This window comes from Tinamus guttatus, unplaced genomic scaffold (assembly GCF_059628265.1).
Source record: "Tinamus guttatus ecotype Peru unplaced genomic scaffold, ASM5962826v1 Tinamus_guttatus_pri_ptg000193l, whole genome shotgun sequence".
NCBI lineage: Eukaryota > Metazoa > Chordata > Aves > Tinamiformes > Tinamidae > Tinamus > Tinamus guttatus.
Genome location: NW_028288727.1, coordinates 2135817 through 2159929, shown reverse-complemented (window position 1 = coordinate 2159929; position 24113 = coordinate 2135817). Strand labels below are relative to the sequence as shown.

Below are 24113 nucleotides of genomic sequence, written 5' to 3'. Positions count from 1 at the left end.
TGTTCATTACAAGACTCATTTTTTTTCCTGAATTTCTATTTTATTAGTTTCATCCATTTAGTACCATTTAAATGATTCTGCTAATCTTCATTCTTCTCCCTGTTGTTTATTTATCACAGGCATGCACGACCATGTTGCACATGCCTCCATCACAGATTTTAAGTAATGCTAAAATGCCCTGTTTTCTGGGGCTGATCCAATGCTACACTGGGGATAGTTTTCATTCCTAAAAGTTGAGAAGTTAAATATGTCAAACATTTCTGAAGTCTTATCAGTGAAGACAAAAAAGGAGGTGGTGTGTGTACAGAATAAAAGTGTACGCCAACTACGAACAATTTGCAGGACTTTTCAACAAGAGCAGTCAACCAGATAACTTTTTAAGACTTTTCTCTCTAGTTTTAATTGCACCTCTATTATTTAATATTTTCTCTCTCTCTCTCTTTTTTTTTTTTGAGCAGAACTAACATGTCATATCATCATTAAATTAGCAAATTATTTCAACTAGGTACAAATCCTGTTGCTTTTTGGCGGCTGAAACTAAATTAAGTTGGAGCTACCAATTATGCCCACATGACTCCTGAAAGAGATTGTCATAACTGATGTTATCACACTGAATACCCAAGGTTGTACTGAGGGCTTTTGCTTCCGCTTACAAATGCCTTGCTGCATTTTATGTTGTTGCACTAGCCTGACAGATCATTTAAAAACAGTCATTCACCCAGTGCTTTTTTCAGGCTTTACTGCCATCCTTCATTACTCTTACTTTAATGGATTCTGTGTCAAGTTGCTTTAAACTAGCTGTAAAAGTTAATTATAACAACAAAACCATTTTCATAGTTTGACAAAATGACCTCAGATTTGTGGCCAAATCTAAAGGATTTAACAAGAAATTAAATTACAGGAGATGGGGTAGGTAAGGAAATTGCTACAGGAGTGAGTGTTCTCTACTGGCTCACTGCTTGCACAATGACTTGGACTGATGATCTTTCCCCATGATCATCACTCACCAAGTGAGACGGTAGCAGTGGCCTGTCCTACTTTTGACACAGCGTTTTGGAGAGGAATGTTTTCACAGCTACATGCCACCTTCCACACTCTTCAGGCTAAACCTGACCGTATTCCTATGACATACGTCATTTGGATATTTTCTTCCTGTTTCAAAAATAGGCTATTTTTGACACCAAAGCCATGCTAACTCACAATACTCACAATGGGAAAAAAAATCATTTAATATAGGTATGGTGGCTGGTCCTGATGGGGACGTGGTTGTGCTCTGAGGCATCTTGGTTGTGACGACTGAGACATCTTAAGTGTCTCGGTCTCAGGAGATACATAGAGGGTGAAGATATCCTTGTCCGTCTGCTGTTGTTAAATTTAAGGTTTCATGCTTTTACCACTTGTGTTGCTTTTGGCTGTCCCACTTTCACTTCGGTGAAACGTGGTCACTTTGTTAATCCCCAGCTATTTGTCACACTGAGCTTGATCCAGGCCAGGAACTTGTCTCCTGCAATGCACTACGTCAGGTTTTAGATGATGGTGTTGCTGCAGCATGTGCAGTCTGCCTTCAGGACTCTTTCTGGTGCCCTTTATTTAACTTCCAAATCCCTGAGGGGAATAAAATTCCACAAAGACTTAATCACACATATTTCAGTGTTCCAGAAGGTCTGAGAAAAAAACACATTAGTGGAGAGTAACAGCATGGTCTCTGAGTTTTGGGTCATCTAACTTGATACTGTTTGGACACAGACTCCTTCGGCATCTCCAGGGACTTCTGTTCAACCTGCAAAATTTCAGAACTTGCCAAAGGCAGGCCCAGAGCATGGCTGACTGCCAAAAGTGTGTAATACCCAACACCCTTTCATCTTCAAGATCTCCATGCTTCATTTCTTCCCTCAATATATCACCGTTTAACATGAAGACTGTGGCATGTACTTCTAGTCGCTAGTCCAGAACTGCAGACATAGGCTGTACAGTTAAGGCACAGGTTTTCCATGTTTTAATTTCCAGGCATCAGTGTCAAGAAACTCTTGCTAAGTGACTGGCTAATGAAGCAATAGGCTCTTAGTTGGAGGTTAAGAAATACAGAAACTTGAGGTTAACTTTTCCTCACTGGAGACAATATGCTGCAATACTTTTTTTTTGTTCTGTGGAGGACACCAGTCATCTCAGCTGTCCAACCATTTTCTCTAAAGGATGAGTATATCAGCTTAAAATTAACAGTGCTGATAGATATGCAACACCTCCAAATATAGTCAACAGCAGAAAAGAGGTGTTAATTTTGGTTGTTGTTCTGCAAAGAGATAATAATCACCTCCTTTAAATTCAACAGGGTGGGTAGATCATAAGCACTGTTTTGTGAGAAATCTAATTTACGTTGAGAATGAAGCTATAATTTTACTGAACTTTGGTATTCACTTTTCTTCACCATATAATTAGTCATTACAGAGAATCAAAACTATTGTTGTCTTTTCAGAACAAAGGCTCCAGAAACTGATAATTGCATCACAGATCAACATTTTCTTCTTTCTCCTTCCTGGGTATGCTGTTACAACAGAAATGCTCATACCTCTAAGGCAGAGGAGAAAAAAATCTCTCTGTAGTGACATCCTCGAGACTTAAGCCTTGGCTGGTACTCAGAGCCTCATTTACACTACTGTAGAAGTGTTAAGTACCATAAATTGAAGTTATGCTCTCTTTAAGGTCTTGAATGTTAATGTAAATTAGATCTGCAGTGCCCCCAGCCACAGAAAATGGGGCAAGAACCAAAGCGAGATTAAACTCCACTTCCAGCACTACTTAAATGAGCTTCTGGTGTTGTCTTTCCTCTTCCTCAGGTTATCTTACTACATTTTTTTTTTTCTTTTGGGAAACCTGGGTCTTCTGGAGATGCATCCAGTAGATCAGTTACCTATTTTCTCTGAGCTGTCTTGGTCCATGATGTTACCATGTTCTCTTTAGATCTTTTCAGCCAGAGTGGCATACTTATGCCTTAGTATAGTGACACTCATAATTAAGCTTTTCCCTGTTTGCTTTTGCTCCAACTATAAAACTCTAATTCCCTAATAAAATCACTTAGTTCAGTTTTATAGTCTCTTGCAATGAGAAAAATCCATAGGTGATCTTAAGAGTAAGAGTATGAAGACTATATATAGAATTGAATTTGCAAGAAACCTTAGATAAACCTTAAAGTATTAGCTGATAATTATAATCTGACTATGTCACCAAAGTTACCCTCATTAGTTTTTGGGAAAATGAATTTAAAAAAAGTGATAAGATTTTAAGGAGGAGAACAACAGGAACTATCATAGCTAACATAGTATTTTAAAATCACTATTCCTCAACAGCATTTTGTTTCCATATTTTTATATTACAAATCTGTTTGATTTGTAATGTATTGATCTGTAGATATCCTCAGTCTCGAAAACTTCTGTTCTGATGAGAATTTTATCTTGTGGCTTCAATGACGAACTATAGTCCCCATAGTGTGATATCTTAACTAGTGATATCTGCTGGGCTTTCAGTCATACATGGTCTGGCTGGGCTGTCACACAGCCATCTCTTCCTTCTCACAACTTTGAAAACACTGTTCTTCTACCACATCTCTCTGCTCTCAGGTCTCTCCCTAGTCCTACCTGATGTGTCAGCAGCTGAAAGCAGGTTACCGCAGAATCCAGGTATTAGTTCCACAACAGCCGCAAGTTATCTCCTGTGCAAGGAGTATTCCTTGAGATCCACCTTTTAGGATGTGGTCTGATGATGCCATCAGTGTGGTTGAGGAGTTTAATTCTAACCTGCAAACCCATGAGAGGTCCTTTTCATCTGCTTGACTTACTGGCAACAACAGGCTGATATAAGGTGAAGAATTAAAATGACGGGACTTCAGGAGAACAACATTAAAAGCTCTGGCATTTTGTAAACTATGGCGGAGCGTTTAAAAGCATGAAGCAAAGCTCTCTCATCGTATATTAAAAGCTTTGTCCTCTGGTGACCTTACTGAAAGCCACAGTGGCTTACAGCTTTGCTGCGTGCATTTGGGACCAATGCTGTGAGTGCTCCTGTCCGTGGGTAGAAGAGCCAGCTATGATTTCAAGTTCATATGGTACTAGCTTCTCTGCTAATGCTGGGTCTCGGTGGACAGCCACTCTATCTATTTATGAAGTCTGAGTTAGCTGCCTATTGTTGTTGTTGAATTTTTTATTTAAGATTCCCTAGTCCTGCTGCTTCCTCAGGGCCCTAGTCGCCCTCCAGTAAATTTCATTAAATTATAGCAATTGCAGATTTACTGAGCGTAAAATTTCCCTATAGTTTCCTTGAATTTTCATTCTGCAAACTGGTAAATTAGTCATTTTGAGTGTAAATATGCACTAAGAGGGGCATCCAATTGGAACTCTTTACAAAACAGTTCCTGAGAAAACTACCTTTTTAATTCTGTGAAATGATGTCCCTAGTTTCTGCACCTTTATTCATTTTTGACAGCTAATTTCTGCACATTTTAATTGATATATCTTCATTAAAATTCTAACTCAATTCAGTTGAAAATCCAGTTGCTGACTTTCACAGTTTCTTGCTGTTGTTTTGCGTGTGTGGGTATGTGTGTGTGCGTGCGCACAAGGTTGTACAGCTAAAGAATAACATTTGTAGAGGAACAAGCGCAGATCGATTTTCCTTAGCTTTTTTCTGAACCTGAAGTGCTGAGACAAGCAAAACATGTTCTCATTACTTAACTAAGCAAACAATGGCATATAAATCATAGAGGCAGCTGGACCAAGGTGTCGTTTCCATAAAGAGGCAGATTTCTCACAAAGGACATTTTAATGGGCTGCTGCCAGTGAGACTTCTGCAGTGCTGGCGCTTGCAGAAGGGCATGCAGAAAGTGGCGCTGGAAAGGTGTTGTGTGGGAGCTAAGAAATAGCTCCATAGTGAAGGGAATTGGAAAAGGAGACTGAAAAAAAGGTGTGTTCTCTAATAATTTGTTTCTTGAGGTTTATTGTTTTACATCAAAATCTTTTATTTTTAGCCTGCTCGCATTGGCTGCAAGATCAGAGAAGTGGTTTTAGATGTAATTTTATTTTGATCATGTTTATACTGTGGCTTTGTTTGCCTTTGATCATGCTTAAACACGTTTCAGACATGCTTGTTTGAAGTATGCTATTTTTGAAAACACTCTTCCACTTTGTCTGCTGGTGCGTGTGTTGTTTTTCTTTTTTTTTTTTTTTTTTTTTTTTTTTGCCTTTAACAGTGAGTCATTGTAAAGTATTTGACGTCAAATAACTTCTTAAACTCATTTTCACTAAACGTGCTTCCCAGACCTTTGAGTGAACAAGAGACTTGCTTTTAGACAAGAACATCACCATAAGAATATTTGAGTTTTTCTCTAATTGGAGGCACTTTTAGGGACTCCAAATACCCTGTAATTCATACCCAGAAATTTGAAGTCATCCCATCTATCCTCAATGGCTGCAGTACACCAGTGTTTTGCCATTGCTGCCAGTGGTTTCAGATCAAAGTTCCACTTCCCATTCAGTAAAAGGGCTTGAAGTTGCTTCCAACACGTCTTATGTGGCTGTGCTGAGTGGATGAAGTGGGTCAGGCCTGGCTGAGTTATTTTAAACTTTCTGCCCTTGATATGGAACTTTTATATTTTTGCAGGCAAGTCTCGAAAGCCAAGCACGTGTGTCCGTGCATAAGTCTCTCCTATTACATGGCTGAGCAATTAGGAGAGCCAAGAGCAAGCCCTCCATCTGGGGACAGCATCCCCATCGCACCCGCAGAGCGCGGTACAGGGTGTTGCCTGACTGCCGTCCCCCCAGCCGATGGATCCATCCTGAGCATGGGCCAAAGCCCAGAGTTAAATGCATCAAATCTTGGGGAGGACAAAGCTCCTTTATTAATGGAGCTATAAAGATCACCCTGTCTGTCACTATCACGCACTGCCATCCTCGTGGCTTTATAGCCGACTGAGTTATCAGCAAAATTTCCTTCCCTCAATACACACACGCTCACCCATGCTCACAGCATTGGCTATGTAATCAATATAGTCATTCTGTTCAAAAAGCAGTAAGGAATATCTATTTCTGTATGCTACAGGACACATATAACCTGTTCTTTCCTTTGCTTTGTTGAGGTATGAAATACAGAAGAGGAAAAAAACAACCAACCAAACAAAAGCAATTAACAAGAGCAATGGCCCTATAACATGAAGGACCACTCTCGTATTGAATTAAATCTATTGATCTAACCAGTTGGCCAAAGAGCCTGAGGTTTGCTCAGTAAAATAACGCCACTGTAATTCCACAAAAACGAGTCCATGATATACAGAAGAGATGCTCTAATAGGAGGCTGTGTGGAGTTTTATTGCGCTGAATATAGTTAGGATTAGCAAGTGCTAATTGAAAATCTGACTTCTTGCAGATGAGCACTGTTTGGTTTAAAAAAAAATGCAAAAGCATGTACACCTGTGATCTCTGTAAGGCCCAAATTATCAGCCTTCCACCCTTCTTCTGTGCCACCACTCCACTAGAATAATTTGTAATATATATATATCATATTCAATATTTTTGTTGTGTTTCTGTTGTCCTTGTATCAATCCATTTCTATTCGCTAGGCTGCCTTAGTGTTCCAGGTTCACTTGCAAAAGTATGAGTGGGAAAGAAAAGAATAATAATATGCTAACTGAGGGCAAGTTTATATAACCTTACTCTATCAGCAGTATTGCTGACTTGAAGAGGACTCCCTGTGGGATCTTCAGAGGGCAGTGTAAAGTTAGATTTTTGATGCCTGATTTATTTTAGAATTTGATATCTTGTGATTTACAAAATCCATTGTGCTAGAGACAAATCATTTGACTGTTTAGGAATGTGTTTAAGTTTTGGATGAATGTTTTTTTGCCCCTTTCCTCAAGGCCTTTTGATTGTAGAAAACAGCTTTGTGTGTTCAGGGCAAAAGTGCTCCAGATCCAGTAGCCTGGGCCAGTGTCTTCTAATGGCTGTCCTCTTCTTCTGATGTAATTTTTTTATGAAATATGAAGATTTTAAGCTGTGGCCTATGTTTCCTGTGAAACAAGTTCCATTCAAAGCATTGGTAGTTTATACAAAGAATAACAGATATTACTCCTGTTAGGATATGGTGTAAGTATTATTTATCCTGGGCCTCACATCAGTGCAGTATGAAGGCTGTTGGATGCCTGCTGGAAAGAAAGGAAGGGAGTGTAATAGGTTAAGCTGCTGATCCTGTGGGTTGGAGAGCTTCAGCTTCTTACTGATGTTTAATGATTTCAAATGTCCAAAAGGGTATATCTTAGAACAGGTAATAGAGAGTTCCATGTGTCTATATTCTGAGTCTGCATTCAGCACAGGACCTGGGAAAAGGTTGAGCAGCAAGATAACCAAGTTTTCTGATGAAAATTTCTTTATTCAGCATAGCAAGACAAAGGAAGACTGTGAAGAATTACAAAAAGATCTTATGCAACTGAGTAGTTAAGCAATCAAATGACAAATTAAATTAATCTTGTTGAATGATGTAGTGGTAAACCATGGGGAAAGTCATGAGGAAGAATATGCCCATCTTCACATGCGAAATGACGGACTGTGGACTGAGCCTTACCAAAAAAGAGTGAATTTCTGAGTTAATGGCACATAAAGTTCCTTGAAAATGTCAGCTTATTGCTCAGGAAGTTATTACTGGAACACATGAAATGTTAGGCATTAACAGAGAAAGAACAGAGAATTCAACAAAGAACATTATTATAGCCCTGTGTAATCGCTTGAATGCTGTGGATACTTCCAGTAAAGGAACTCTAAGAGGCATCAGATGAAGCTATCAGGATCCATGTACAAAACTAGAGATCAAAAGCAGGTTATACTTCTTTCACTTATATACCTGAGGAATAAACTGCAAAAGTATACCGTGAATCCTGGAAGTTTACATGGACTCGGGAAGAGGCTCTACAGATACATGATGAAAAATCTATTGAGAGTTGCTCTGTACAGAAAAAACAGCCAAGTCAGGGGATTGGGTGCATGGAAAATAGTTGGAGGCTGGGAGATTATCCCAGGAAATTAGCATTTGAATTTACCATGTTCTTTCTTTTTCCTAGGTAGTTGCTTTTGACCAATGTTGGAGTCTGTGTACAGATCTGAGTACTCATTGGTCTGCGCCCACATGATCATTCTTGTGCCATGTAATGTGAAATGTGCAAAGTCCCATTTATTATTTAGCTCTTGTGGCTTCATGTGAAAGTTGTTATAACCAGTATATGCATAAAATGATGCCATAAGTGCCTATATAATAGGCACATCTAAACATGTACATGCGTATACATTAATATACCAAAATAGGCTGGTTGCAAGCACAACCATCTTAATAAGGCAATGAATTTAATGGGACAACTAGTGTAAACTGGCAAAAGAAAATGCAGTTCACTATTTCCGTGACTATGTGGCATAAACTTACACTGGAAAGAAACTAGTACAAGACACTAAAACTGCTTATAATTTTATATAGGAACAGGACTATGAGTAGTTAAATATAACTCACAGTTAATTATCCCAGCAGGATATAAACTGGTTGTAAAACAGATTGGTAAATCTATTGGATATGCCTTCTTTTTCCAAATATAGTGAGAGATAGCAGCTGAAGTATCTCAGTAAAATAAAGTGGTGAGCCAAATTCACCACTGGTATGGATTTATGATTTATGCAGATTTCTCTCCTAAAATTTCTTACCACCATTTCTGCATAACCAATCAATTTGTCTTAACATTATGTATTTTTATGTGCTGATATCTCTTCTTCATCATCCAAAAATGGCATCACCATAATTAGCAGGAAACAAACATTTTCTGTGACAAAAAACTAGAAACAGATAAGATAAAACAGGTTTTCAACAATCTTGAATAGATTTTTTCCCCCTATAGAAATTCATGGCTATACTTCTATTCTGGAAACAAATCAAAAAAATGTTGGGTTTTCCCAGGGAGATGATAGTTTGGAAGTAGACAGTATCAAGGAAACATGTACTGACTAGGTACGGTACCAGGTGAATGCTGGTGTGTGTTGACGTGGCTTGCCTGTAAGCTAATGTAGAGCAAAAACATGCAAGATGGTTATTTGTGTTACACAGGAACATGAGGAACTGAAGATTCGGATTTGAGAAGGTACTTCTTAGTTCCTTTGGCTTCATCATACATTTTGAGCCTTTGGATCTTTTTTCTAAAAGCAGAGTTAATTACCGCAAAGAGATAAGAGGAATGTAAATACCCCTTATGCGTAACTGTGCAAGAATGTACCTAACATGGGCATATTTGCCATATAATACAGTGGTTGATGTGCAAAGTCACAAGCAGTCAATGAAGACAAGTGATTTAATTCATGGGTCAGTAACACATGCTATGACATTGTTTTCTCAGATCCTAGATTCATTAGTGTTCACCTGATACCAGAGAGTGACAATCCAGAGGATGACAAAATCTACTTCTTCTTCCGTGAAAATGCAATTGATGGAGAACACACCGGGAAAGCCACTCATGCCAGAATAGGGCAGATCTGTAAGGTAAAGCGATCACTTACTTATTACTCAGAATAAAAAATAGTTCTGAGATAACACATAGAAAGGTGTACTATTCATTTCTCTTCTGGTTGGGAAACTTCACAAACTGTGATGTTCTGTTTAAAAAATCATAGTCATTTTTAAAGGCTCAGAACATGTCTGCAAAAGACACAGTCCTTTACAGGAAATGTGATACTTCCAGGTAGGCCAAAAACATTTGAAGAATTTACTTTTTAGAGGAATGTTAACACCTTTGCATTCCCACATTAGTGATTTTTTTTTTTTTAAGAGGCAAAGGAAGATTTTAAAAAATAGTTGTTTAAGCTAAGATCTATAAATGGGCAACAGTTCAGAACAGTTCACTTAATGATTCCAGACTGATTCATCCATCCACCCTGATAAACATCCAAATATTTTTCTGACAGACTTTAAAGAAGATTTCTGCAAATTGTGACATTCATAAATGTTATATAGCTTTGGCAACTGTGGTATTTACTGTAAAATTTCATGTTAATCCATAGGCACAATTTCAATTTATTTCCTCAAGTCCAGACATAGCTGCTTGACAACCAGTTATCTCATATGTATGAGTCTTTGGTATACTTTTGCTCCAAGTTTTGCTGCTATGCATCTGATCCCATCATTCTGGCGTTTTTATATACCTTCTTCATTCACAACTTGTATTTCTCCTTTGTTGCTACCCAGTTAAGGATTATAAGCCTCTTAAACCTTACCAGGATGTGGGTTGTTGGGAAACCTGGACAGTCTGTTTGTCTGCCTCCAGTGTTGTATATTTTAGAATATATAAGGAGTTTTTTGAAATGATGTCAACTGTACAGTGACATAGTGATACTATGAACTGTATACTGATACCATGTAAAAGAAATTTAAAATTACGTCTTTGAAAACATAATGCTTTTCTTATGTAAAATTTCTGTTTTCTAAAACCAGCATCTTGGGATTATTCAATGCTCTTTGTCTAAGATTTCAAGGAAAGACTGTTATTACAAGATGTTAATGCGGGATACTTTTATTGTATAGAATGACTTTGGTGGGCACAGGAGCCTTGTTAACAAATGGACAACTTTCCTGAAAGCCCGGCTGATCTGTTCTGTGCCAGGACCCAATGGCATCGACACGCACTTTGATGAACTGCGTAAGTGGCAGCTTTCAATACAGAAACATTTCCCACTACTGCCAACACACAAAATAACTTTTTTTTTTTTCCTCTCTTGTTATTGTTACAGAGGATGTGTTTCTAATGAACTCAAAAGACCCTAAAAATCCAATAGTCTATGGAGTGTTTACAACTTCCAGGTACAGAAAGTATCATTTTACTTGCAGGGAAACGTGGGTGGCTGCTTGTTTTAAAGAGGTCTCTTTGTTAAAAATGTTTTTAAGAAACAAAATTTTCTTAACCTTTGAACTGCGAAGTCGGTGGCAGTAAGCAGTAATGAATTAGGTTTCTTTCTCGGGAGTGATGTACATCATCACCCCGAGCCAAGAGATGACACAGGCGATCAGTTCCTCTGGCTGCTCCGGCCTTTGAATTGGCTTGTCCGAAGTTGCAGCCGTCCCACATAGCGCTGGGAAAATAACACCAGGCTTCAGTATTTCTTAACTTAGAAAGCATAAAAGTGGAGAACTCTCATGCGGGAAATTGGCTACTCGTCAAGGTATTAGGAGAAATATTGTTGAAATCTGGAAAATCTAAAAATCTTTCGAAGTTGTATTATTTTACTGTGTCTAACTGTGACTCGAATATTTTGTTTGCACTTTCTACTAAGAACAAAATTATGCTTGGCCCGAGGAAGGTCTATACCACTGGTGGCAGAGCATATTGCTGCATTTATCTCTGAATTTTAGTTTTTAAATAGAAAGAATGTTTCTAAAGATAACAGTGCATAGGAGAGAGATTTGCAAGCACTAAGTGTACTCAGTAAGAAATCTCAAGGTAGGGAACAGCACTGGAGTTGGTGTGTGTGCTGCCCAAATGACGAAAGACAATATGAAAAAAAAGAAAAAGAAAAAATGTGAAGTGAAGCAAAGAACTGAATAGTCCCCCAGAGACGGGACTGCTGACATTTCCTCAAGTTGGGCCTTCTGGGGACAATATGCTTTAAATAGTGAAATAGCAGCTGTATGCTTAGCAAAATAGCTGGGAGATGGTATCAGTCCTGCTGCACTTTGGCAGGAGGTGAGCGGGGATTGCTCTGAGAGCATGTCAAAGTTTGGATAATCAGCGCATGTAATAAATTAGAGAGCAACAAGCTGCTATTCCCCCAGCTCTCCCACTTGATTAAACAGACAGATAATTTAAAGAGCTTGTTGTGATTTCTTCTGCCCTGGTCTCTAGTAACATCTTCAAGGGCTCGGCAGTGTGCATGTACAGCATGACGGACGTCAGGAGGGTCTTCCTGGGGCCCTACGCTCACAGGGACGGCCCCAACTACCAGTGGGTCCCATACCAGGGACGAGTGCCATATCCACGGCCGGGAACGGTGAGTACCCCAGGAAACCTGGGTATCTAAAAAGAGAAATCCATGGAAAATATTCTCACACATTTCATGGTCCTTGAGCTGAGATCCAGGAAAGAAATTTGCACCAATAGGTGCAAACAGAGGGAAAATCAACAGTTTCCTTGTGTCCAGAATTTACAGAGCACTTCTAAAGCATGAAATGGTGGGGTAGCTTAATTTGGAATTTTCTTTGTATGTTCCTATTAAATATAGGAGAAGTTTGAGCAGTGGCCGAAGAGCTTTGCTGAAGGTCAAATGTTTAATAAATCATTCTGCATTATTTTGTCTTTGGAATTTGTGTTTGTTCCAGTTATTGACTGAACCATTCTTGCTGAGAATACGAAACAGAGCATCTGCCTAGTTGTTAATAAGTATGCAATTTTTTCCCACCATTGAATTCAGTACAAAAGATAGATATTTCTGCCAGGGATGATGGAATAACTGTAATTGCTTCCACTAGCATTTTCTTATTATTATTATTAAGCTGTGTTTTGACTTCTGTCTTTGTTTCTCATTTATGAATGACTAAAACATCAGTGCTGCAAGATACCCATATCTGCAATTCCCTAACTACTGATGTCTGAGGTCCTAGAAGTATTTCACTGTCTCTAACATTGCCACTAGTCTAAAGAAAGGGCACTTATGAATATACATATGTATTAATTATAAATGTTGGGGTAGCTCTGCAACGTGTATAAATAGACTTGGCCCATTTAAAATGTGGAATATCATTGCTGAGGATTTTACCCATATGTATGTATATCTGTGTGTGCATATATATATATTTATATATTTAGACATAGATATAGATATGGACTATATATATATATGTATGTATGTATGTATGTGCACATACATACATATTTATATATATATATTTGCTCAAAACATTCTTTTAAATGTATCCTTAAATGTAAATCTGATAGCAAACCAGGAATATCTTAGATGCTTTTTCAATTACCGAATTTTTATTTTTGTTTGGTATTTTTAAAATTGTTCTTTCAAACTAGTTCTTTCAACTTTCTTTCAACTGTTCTTTCAACTAATTTCCAGCAGTTAGTCAATGTGTATGTTCAGCCTAATGAAAATTACTTCCTACGTAAAAGAAAACAGTGATTGTCCCACAGCTGGATTACAAGCACTCCTCTATCCCTGTGTGTGGCTGCAAAAGGGTTTCTTAATCTTTTCAGAGTTAAAACACAAGTTCTGCAACTTAAAGAGAGATTACTTTCCTCATGTGATACTGATTTTTACCTAGTCACTGAAATGTCAGATAACTATATATAATATAGTTATGTATTATATAGTTTATATACATATATAAACATATTATAGTTATATATATTGTAAAGTTATGTATACTACATAACTTTGATGTCCCTTTGGAAAATGTGAATGAGTAGATTTCTTCTATTCCTTGTATAAAAAGCTGGAAATCAGGGTCCAAAATTCTGCTTCTAGGCTAATGGCCTTGTGCCAAAATAGTGAAACATAGTTTAGTGATACATATACTTTTTCTGACTATTTTCTCAGGATGCATTTTACACTTAGAATTTCATTTAAAAATACCTATACTAAAACTCTGAAGGAGAGTGATAAATGATTAGTTGAGGCCAGCAATTTTTCCCAGCTCACTGCCAGTGACTATAATCCTAATGTCTACCACACAGAAAGTGTGGTTTTGTTCCTGATAAAACTGAGCTTTAAAATGAGAGAAGTTTCTGGCTGAAGCTGAGTGTTTGGTTTCTAAAGTGATAAAATCTGATTTGTTTTTGATGTCTTTGAAGATCTGTTGAGAATACAGGAGAAAGATTTTTGAAGTTCCTTTTGAAGCTCCTGTCAGTCTTGCAGCTTCCTTTTCCAAAAACAGGGAAAGGAAAGGAAGAAATAAAACCTGAACTTCTTACAGTGATTCCAGACTGTACTTTTACAGTGCTGAATTATCTGAGGAATTTCATAGGTGAGATGCTAATAAACTTCTTGAGCATCTGGTGACTTGCCCAGTTTGAGTAATGAAAAGGAAAATTAATGGTTCTTTTGAAAAGTCAGATATCTTTGTAAACAATCCTACATCGGCTTCACTTTTCTGTCTTTACATTTTGAAAAGAAGTTACCAGGAGTTTTCCATTTTTATTTATTTATTTTTAACCTTAAAAGTTATTTTGGAAGAGGATGGAAGATTTCTTATATATATATTATAAATTCTAACCAGACATTCTATGAATTCAGAATCTGATTTTTCTCTAGTGTATGGTACCGAGTCTGTCTTTAGCAATGAGCAAAAAACATTTTATTCCTATTGATATCAGAGTGGGTGGCTGCAGCTTCATATTTGTTATCTTAAATTCCTTAATAAGCGGGTTAGGGTAGATCCTAGCAAATTTTTCTTGGCTAATCTCTACTCAGCACGCTGCATGCCAATGGATGTTAGATGTGAGAGTTCTTCTGATTCCACTTGAATCCAAGATAGGGCTCCAAACTTTATCAGATTATTCATACTCATGCTTAACTTAAGGCACCAAAGTAGTTTGTTTTCTTGGTATTGGTGAGATCACTGAGCTTTATAAACCAGAGTTCTGATGCTAGGCCCATTAGCTTGAGCTTTACCATCTCGTATCAACTGCAGTCTTGTCATTAGTAACCAGGATAACATCTTCATTTTTGTTCCTTGGTGGGGCATTACTTATCACGACTGCTTAGGTTTTATGTGGGCTAAAATTCATCTGTAATCAGTTTATTAGTTTATTAAATCACCTATTGATGGTCTCCATTTCACTCTAGTGACAAGAGTGGGAGTTATGGCAAAGAGATTTTTTGATTTTGAGATCTCAGCCAGATTCCTAAAGAGGGGTGGGATGAATATGAGCTATAATCTAGTCCAGGTAATGAGCTTTAGATTTAAAGACACAAAATTGCTGTCATTGTTTATTCTCATAAAAATAAGGCTTTCAAACAGTACTCTGGTCTTTAGCGAGTTTCTCATTTAAATAGAGAGAAACTAATGATAGTTTTATGTGATATTCTTTCCTGCATAGAATACATCTTGGTCAAGATTGCTGCCAGTAAAATCTTTTGTTAGAAAATGAGCCAGAAAATAAATATCCAAGCAATTGAAACGCAGCTGAAATACATTTACTTTGAAATGAATATTCATTTACTGTTTTTCAGTGTTTGCCCAGCTGCAATTAACAATGCTTAGTACTTATGTAGTGATTTTTCTACTTAAAGCACTTTACATAAATTATCTAATTAATCATTATCTAATTAATCTGAGTTATTAGTCTTGAACTATAGTTAGAATATTAATCCAGATGTGAAACAGACTTTGAAACTGTTTTAAACACAGTTTTTAAGACAAACTATGGCTTGGCCAATGGTTATGGAAAGTCTGTCTGATTATATCTGGGTAACATTTCAGTATGAAAGTGCAAGAATATTTAATAATACAAAGACTGAAAAAACTTGATGCAATAAAATGACTAACTTGTTTTCTTATTTTTGTTTATTCTACTCCACATACATGAATCAAAAGTTCTTTCCTTCCTCCCTTCCATGCCATGTCATGGAGCAGAATGCTGGAATTTGCTTACTTCCAAATATGACAAAAAGAGACAATTAACACCTTATATATCTGTGTGCTTGAACTGTCCCTCTGCTGAATATACCAACTATTCTTTTTGACAACATTGATTTTTTAATTTCATTTCTGATGAATTATTAATAATCTAGACCAAGGTGATAGCAAAGACAATCGATTTCTTCTGCTGAGCATCCCGCAAGTTTTGAGTTCTTGCTTAATAACATGTTGTCCTCTAGATTTTTAATTATTTGCTAGATATTATTTGTGCTTAAATAAAAGGCAGATTACCTTAACACCATTTTTTATATTTTATGTTCAAATTCTGTGAACAGAATCACTATCAACTGAGTTTCATATTTGTATATGTCAAAAATTGATATCTAAGAAAAAATTAAGAGTTAGGGACAATAAGTTCTCTGCTCTATGTCTTTGACCAAGTAATTTAATGTCATTGTGGTTCAGTTTCCTCGTACATTCTGCTACTAATAATGCTTACTTTGAAGTATCATCTAATTGTTCATAAAATAATTTAAAATTCTGCAAAAAAAAATAAAGGGTAAATTATCTGCAGTTCTAGACTATTCAGTAAGAGAAGGGGAATGAATGTTTCTGTGGATGTCGAAACCACAGTCCTACCTCTTCTTACCTTCTCAACTTCTTTTTTTTTTTTTTTTTTTTTTGCTTATAGTGGGAGAACAGTAGCAGATTTCCCAAATGAGAGGCAAAACTGACTGGCCCATCCATGATCACAGAAGGTGACAAAGGGGCCTTGTGTTTCTCCATAGGGACCAGACACAGCTTAATTCCAGGTGGACACAGTAAATTTCCCATTACTGTGCAGTAGAGGATAGTAAGGATACCAACAACTAACTAGGACCTATTTCTGAGAGAACTTTCTCACTCTATAGTGACAGTATCACTGGCAACAGCTGCTGGTCATACAAGCCTTTCTTTACAATCAATGGAGAAAAAAAATACATGTTTAGGACATGATTCATTCAAGCTATTTTATACTTACTGACTTATTTAGATATGGGATAAATTGTGCCTTTCTTTTCTGTTTAAGATAAGAGGACCCTAGGTATATACCTCATATAGATGCAAATATTATGTCACATTTAGCCAAACTGTTTTCTGGCTGCTCCTATCTGCAGATATAATTTAGTGTAACAAGATCCATGTTATCAAGGGCTACATGGATGAAACAGGTGTGCTGAGACAATCAGAAGTCTAAAAAGTCAGCAGAGCAAGGAGATCTCCTGACAGTTAAGTTGATTTTATTGAACAACCTAGGAAAGGAATCAGCTTACAGTCAACTTCAGAAGAGAAATTTTTGAAAGCAGAGTGATAGTGTGGTTAATTAATGTTCTGTGGTAAGGATAACAAAATGCTGAACTTGCTGGTCTTGTATAGAATGATTTTAGAAAATTCAAGGTTCCTTTCTTCTGCCAATTTTAAAGATTGATACTGATCAATAAATTACTGAAAATTCATTTTCATGCTATTATAGTAAGAAAAATTATGTGTGCTGATCATTTATACTCTCTTAACTGTATTAAGTCCAGATGAGATTCAATAAATAAAACACAGACGTTAGTGGCAAAATTAATTATTGATGCCTATCAAGAAGCAATTAAATTCCAATACCTTACTTTGTAATAGGCTGAAGAAGGTGGAATGATTGTAGTGAAATGGTTTTGTAATATTTGTATTGATCAGTGATAAAATTCTCTTTTGTATTCTCAGTGTCCCAGTAAAACCTTTGGAGGCTTCGATTCTACTAAGGACCTTCCTGATGAGGTTATAACATTTGCAAGAAGTCATCCAGCCATGTACAACCCTGTTTTTCCTATCAACAACCGTCCAATCATGATCAAAACAGATGTGGATTACCAGTTCACCCAGATAGTAGTAGATCGAGTTGATGCAGAAGACGGCCAATATGATGTGATGTTCATTGGCACAGGTGAGATTTCTTGAATCTGCACTGTTTGCCTTACAGGGGCATAGATAAGATAAGATTTCATAATTGTTTTCCAGTGTAAACCTGTGGAAATTTGGAGCCAGATTCCAAACTGTGTGTGTGGGGAACCTTTTGTGTTGCGTAAGGATTCTCTGTTACAGATTCAAGCCTTGGCCTGCACAACTTATTCCCTAGGAGCCTTGCCAACCAGAGTAGGATCAAACCACTGTCTTTTCAACTACTGTTATTAGGGAGTGTTATTAGAAATATCTTGCTCTATTAATTGCAATTCAATTTAAAATTAAGGTTTTTGAGCTGCTTATTTCATTATCATGAAACACATCATAAGAGGTATTGAAATGAATGAGGCAAGATTCCAGGTACAGGAAATGTCTTCTGTGCCTTTCAGGTATTTCAAATATTGCCTAAAAATGCCCAGCTGTTTAGTCAGAAGAGTCATCATTTTACTTAAGATGCAGATGCCTGGCATATACACGATGTTTTTAAAAAAACTATACCTAAATAGAAACATGTTATCCTTTCAAAAGCATCTGCAGAATCTCATAGCTTGGGCATCTTATCAAAAGTAGAAATATGCATTCAAAGTAGGTAACTTTTCAGAAAGATAATAGCAAGAAATAACAGTGGCCCGAAATTAGCTGATGTGCATGTGATTAGGTCCAATGTCTTCAGAAGAGTTATCCTGCTTAGCAGTTCGTTCATCTACTCCTACACGTTTGATGATTTTCCATGAGTTGGCTGATGTTTCACTTATGTTGAATAAAAGTATATATATCATATTTTTGTTGAATATAATTGCTAACAATTAGACATTGGCATCATAAAATCAAAACAAAAAGCCCACTGTTCTTTTTCAGCCTTGGACCAAAAATTATTGTTTGTCTTATAACAGTCCAATTTCTGACTTGTTTTAAGTACAGTGTTGGTGATCTAGACTTGGGGTCAGATTTCCAAAGCAATAAATCTCAAGGTTTCTTTCATGCTGTTGCCTGAAATATATTATGAGTAAACTGAAAGCTGATGAAGATTCGTGTACCAAACATGCTGCATATGTAGCAATTCAGAACATTTAGTGCAGGAAATGCAGCTCTGCAAAGAGTTTTCCAGCTTTTGAAAGCTGTGAACCGAGTTATTAAATACCAGCATTACAATATGTTCTTGTGTAAAACATCAGTAAGTGGTTTCATATGATTTTACGTAACACATTTTTTCCACCACTGAGAAATACTATCGAGTTTAATGCCATCTTACCTTTGACAGTGCTTTGTGCTTTTCAACAAGTTTTCTATGACCTGATTCAGCCCACAAGAAAAATAATAATAGTAATAATGGCAATATCCCCTTGGCTGAAGTGTGAGAAAATAAGCCTTGCTGCATTCAGGCTAGGATCTAGTCCACTAAACATAAAACGGATTTATACCTACATTTTAAGCCTAATACCTACATTTAAGCATTTCACCTAAGTTTGGCATCCAGTGTAAGAAAGATGCCCTGGCTTCTTCAAGTAGGAGAGGTAAATCCTTCCAGAGAGAGATTCATTCAGTCTTCTTAGAGGCCTCAGTTAAAGATGAATATTTACACAGAAGGTCCTGTCTGTCTCCGGGGAATACAGATGACACGCTTAAAATGAATCTATAATCTTTTGATAGTTATCATTATGTACAATGGTTCTTATCTAATCACTCAGGAAAGGTGTCCCTCTGTGGAAGCTTCAGTGGTATCTAGCTCCTACCTTTGTGTTGAGGACTAGGAACACTCATTTAATTCACTAAACATGTAAAATTCAGGCACATGGTAAGTGCTCTGGATCCCATCCAACACTGCTGCTATTTGCGCCCAAGGACTGTAAGAAAAGTATTGAAATGTTATTACTTGCACTTGCCAAAAAAAGATTTCAGCACCAAAAAGCACAGCTTCATAAGTGTAGAGTGTTGTTTTTTCTCACAACATTTCACTTGCAAACAGAAACTGCTCTTTTTTCCAGCAGAAGGTTACCTCCTCATGGGACTGGCGTCTCAGCTGGGACACCCAGACCTGGGCACGGGGAGACCAAAACTGCACCCCAGTGTTCTGACCTCATTCCTCTTATGGCAATTTTCAGAATAAGGAAGGGCATCTCGCACGCTGCCGCAAAGGGAGAGGAGGCAGCATGAAGGACCCCTGCCACAAACCACCCCTGCTCAAAGTAGAAGTAGCAGGGAAGGAAACAGATACACAATCTGGGCAAATGGCATTTTCCCCAAACAGAGCACAAACTGGGGAGATTAGGGGCTCTTGTTGCAGTCTAGTTTTCCTATTTATTGACCAAGACTTGTTGCAAAGCCAGAATTTAGCCCTTTGGGGTATGACTGAATTTTTCAGGGCAGGTCCGTCCCACCAGATTAGATACACTTCTATTTTCCCATCTCTATTGCAGTGACCTACTTTATTCCCACATGCCGCTGAACTTCAATATGTTAAGGAAACACTTTTTTTTTTTTTTATGATGATGATAATTGAGCACAGCATAATTAATAGCTCATCTAGTGTGGTCTCATTTTCCTTTCCTGTGGGTGAAATCTTTCACCAAGCAGTTTCTTTCCTACTGTGGTTGTACTAGAATGCTTAGGTACTTCTCAAATGAAATCATACAGGAATGCTGGAAAATATATGAGAAAGAACAGCATCTAAAATATCCACTTAGTGCATATCCTTAGTGTCTGCTGTTTGGGCTCATTTGGCACAGTCAAGGTACATCTGTCAGTAAAGCAAATTAATAACAGTAATCTTATCTTACTTACTGGAGCCTATTGATCCTACAGGAGAAGTAGTAAGCCATTTGTGTGAAACTGTTTGAAATATTGCTCTGTAAAACTTGATCTAGAACTCTGATAAAGCTCCACTTTGGTACCTCCGACCTCATTAGAGGCCACAGTGATTAACAAATTGTAACTTTGACCTCAGCAGCTTTCTTTAGCACTAAGCAACTAGAGTAGTTGTAGGATCTCCTTAAAACAAAGAGGTTTTTTATACCCACTGCCCCACACAGATTCTACAACTTCACTTGCTTTGTTTTATCAAAACTCCACCTATATTTCTGCAATGCAACACTGATGGCCTGGGACTGGTGACAGGCACAGTCCAATGCATAATATAGGCATGATATATTGCTAAACTATTATTTTTATTAGATCAAGGTATTTCTTATGGCTCTTATAGTGTATTTTCCTCAAAACCACAGTCATCAAATTGGTCTCAAGATAAATAAGGAAATGCATCTATATTTTTATAATGAACATTAACATTATCTGTTCTGAATTATGCTGTTGTAGAAATGTGGATTTTTCTTTTCTTTTGTCATTTTTGGTCATTTTCAAGTTTATACTGCATTTTTTTCTGTAGTGTTCTGGCTACTTCTTGCATTAAATATTTTCAGTGTTTCAATAGTTGCAATATTTCCCGTATTGAATATGGGAAATTATACTTAAGTGCTTGTTTTGAGAGTAAAACTTTAAACGCTTGTTATGAGAACAAAATCTTTATAGTTAGTTCTATTACTTTGATACTTTTATTCATTTTTAAATACTTTATATTTTCCTAAACTATTAATGATACTAAGTGTACAACACAAAACCTCCTCAAGGATGTGGCTGTTACATCTATGATATGTTTTCATGGCATTACACTTAGCTGATTAGAAAGAAAAATTGCATCCAGAGTGGTTCCCATTTCAGGGAGTCTGCAGTGAGGTTTAGCAATGTAGGAATGATGTATTTTCCTTTTCTCCCCACCCCATCTTGGCCCCACCCCCCAAAAAAATTTTATGGAAACAAATAAATATATCACAGGCACAGAAGTTTTAAAACAGAGATGGTCTTAAGTCACAAAACATGTATAAAAAATAAAGTCTGAAATTCTGCTCATTGAGCTTGTTAATGTTAATAACCAATTTTAAAACTCCCGTTAATGTGAAAGGATAAAGTGCTAAAATACTGTCACACGCCTATTTCTAAGCAGAAGATACATGTTGTAGTGCTTCTTACCCCTCAGTGGAGACTATAATCTAACATATAGAAATATAGGGGTTTTAAGGGGTATATACATCTTAGATACTTTGTTTGACACAGGGAAGATCGCATGCACTTAAGAGATGCAACAGCTTCATCTGTCTAACAACATTCACTGGATGATTCTGTATCCATCCTGAACCTTCTAACATTTTCACATGCATTTTAACATGAGAGCGAGAAATTCATGCTTCAAAATGGACAATAAAAGTGGCTGGGTAAATGGCTGCCTTTCCTTCTTCAGTTTAGTCACTGAAACATCTGACATTTTATTTTGTCACTTAAATAATATCTAAGTCCTGTTCTTTCTCTAACTGCTGAAGTAATATTTCTCTTCCGGTTGCCTTTGTTGAGTTTTGATAATTAAAAGATTTCAGTGAAATGTCCTGGTGAAAGTCTGTATTTTTCTAGATTATTTTAAATATCAGCTGATATTTTGAATGACTTGTGCTGAGTGATACATAGTTTCCTAATCTTTACATGTGAAATAATTGCATATTACAAGATACCGAGATCTCTGGCTACTCTGAAATAGAGATTTGCTTATTAGAAACCTGAAAAAATACTTTTTTTTTTTTCCCAAGATATTGGAACAGTTCTTAAAGTGGTTTCAATTCCTAAGGAGACTTGGCATGACTTAGAGGAAGTCTTGCTGGAAGAAATGACAGTCTTTCGGGTAAGTGCAGCTGAATTTCAAGTGTCAGGTTGTGGATTTGGCTGTGGACAGCTGCAAAGGGAACTTCTTGTAGTCTAGCCAAGGACCAGCCTGGCATGCCCCTCTAATTAGCTTGTCACTTAGAGACCCAGACACTAGTCAAAATAAACCTTGAAACTTTCTGTGCTAGCTGGAGGTTATTGATAAAGAAATAGCATTCTGGGCTCTCGCTTTGTGGTTAAAAATAAATTAGTACCTGTGGATCCTGTAGGCGTTTCATGCTACAGTTAAATATGAATATGTGCAAGTAGTGGAATAATGTCTATTTTCTCCTGCACAGACATGCAGTACAAAAATTTTAGAGGCACATAAAGTCTTGACACTATTCAGATTATCAGCATAACATCACTCTAGGATGCTGTCTGAGGAAAAACACTGTTCAGAAAAGTTTTCTTATGCCCAGCAATTTCAGATTTTACTTTTGTTTTTATGAGTGTTATTATTATTATTGTTATTGTTCTAATGGGCGGTCTTGCCTCTAGCAGTACCAGTATTGAATAGATTTCTTACAGGGGCCGCTGTTTTGAGCCCAGAGACAAGAGTTCCTGTTTTAATGATGAATGGCTTTTCTGAGGGCAGAAATTGTTGTTGTTGTTGTTGCTTTAACAGAAAAATAAAGTAGAAGCTATAAGGAAAAAATGAGACAAGTAATTTGTGACTCTCACCTTTTTCTTTATTACACATGCAAAAGTTGTTACATTAACGCACGGTAATTTAGCAATCATTGATAATGTATGAGTCTCTTTCCTAAATAAAGTAGAAGTGCCAAACTAAAAGAGAGCAGAAAAATCTAAAAGGGAAAGAAAGATAAAAAATAAATGAAATAAAACGTTTTTTTTTTCTGTTGTTTTGTTTTCCCCAGAAAGGCTTTACAGAAGACATAGGCTTAATGACAAACTCAGATTTGGGATTTCATTTCACTTGTGTATTTATTTATTACACAAAAGGATTATGGTGTTCTGATATATTCAAAAGCTTCTTTATCTATCTCCTTTGGCATTCATTTAAGCCTTAAAGAAGTCATTACTGTACATCAGTAGAATGAACAGAATTTGTGTGCTTAAGATACGGATCTTTTAGTAGGAATTTGCAATACATTTTAAATGTATCTTAACTAAATGTGAGTTTTCCCTGGTCACAAAAGAGCCTATCTCCGTGTTAAGGAATATATTTTAATGCCTTAATTGCTTTGTGCTGAGAACAATGGTTTTCATTTATAATTCCACTAAACTAAAATTCCCTCATATCTTTTACATTGATAACAAATACCTCTTTTAACCCCATTTATGCAAAATTTCTCTGAACAGCTGAGCAAACAAATGAATGAGTTCAACTTCTATTCAAATGTTACACTTAATTGATGCTTTCTAAAACAAAGTCTGTTAACCCATTTGTAGAGGCAGGTCCACATCCTTAACATTCACTGACCCATATCAGATTCTCTAAGGATCAACAGTTAAAAGCTACTCAGTACGAACTTTATTCATGTACATAGCCCAAAATATGATGTATGGGATCAATAGTAGACTTTTAGATTCAGTGTAGTTGAAGATTTGACTTGAAGAATTTTGTAATCAAATGATGCATTTTCTACTTCCCATTCAAACAGCTGGAACTGAAAATAAATGTAAATAACAGCCTTCTAATCAAGTCTCAGTGCATTTATTATGTTAAATATGGACTACAGTCTTTTATCTAGGAAAGTAGGTATTTGTTTAGTATC

The 24113-nt window shown here is 36.8% G+C and overlaps 1 protein-coding gene across 1 annotated transcript in view; it reads left to right on the top strand.

Moving 5' to 3' along the window:
• The window catches only part of SEMA3A (semaphorin 3A), a 158166-nt gene that overhangs the window by 116749 nt on the left and 17304 nt on the right, over positions 1-24113 (top strand). The window contains exons 7-12 of the mRNA XM_010213041.2: positions 9407-9549; positions 10588-10702; positions 10794-10863; positions 11903-12047; positions 17392-17611; positions 22260-22351. Coding sequence (XP_010211343.2) covers positions 9407-9549; positions 10588-10702; positions 10794-10863; positions 11903-12047; positions 17392-17611; positions 22260-22351 — 785 coding nt within the window. The remainder of the gene's footprint in view (positions 1-9406; positions 9550-10587; positions 10703-10793; positions 10864-11902; positions 12048-17391; positions 17612-22259; positions 22352-24113) is intronic.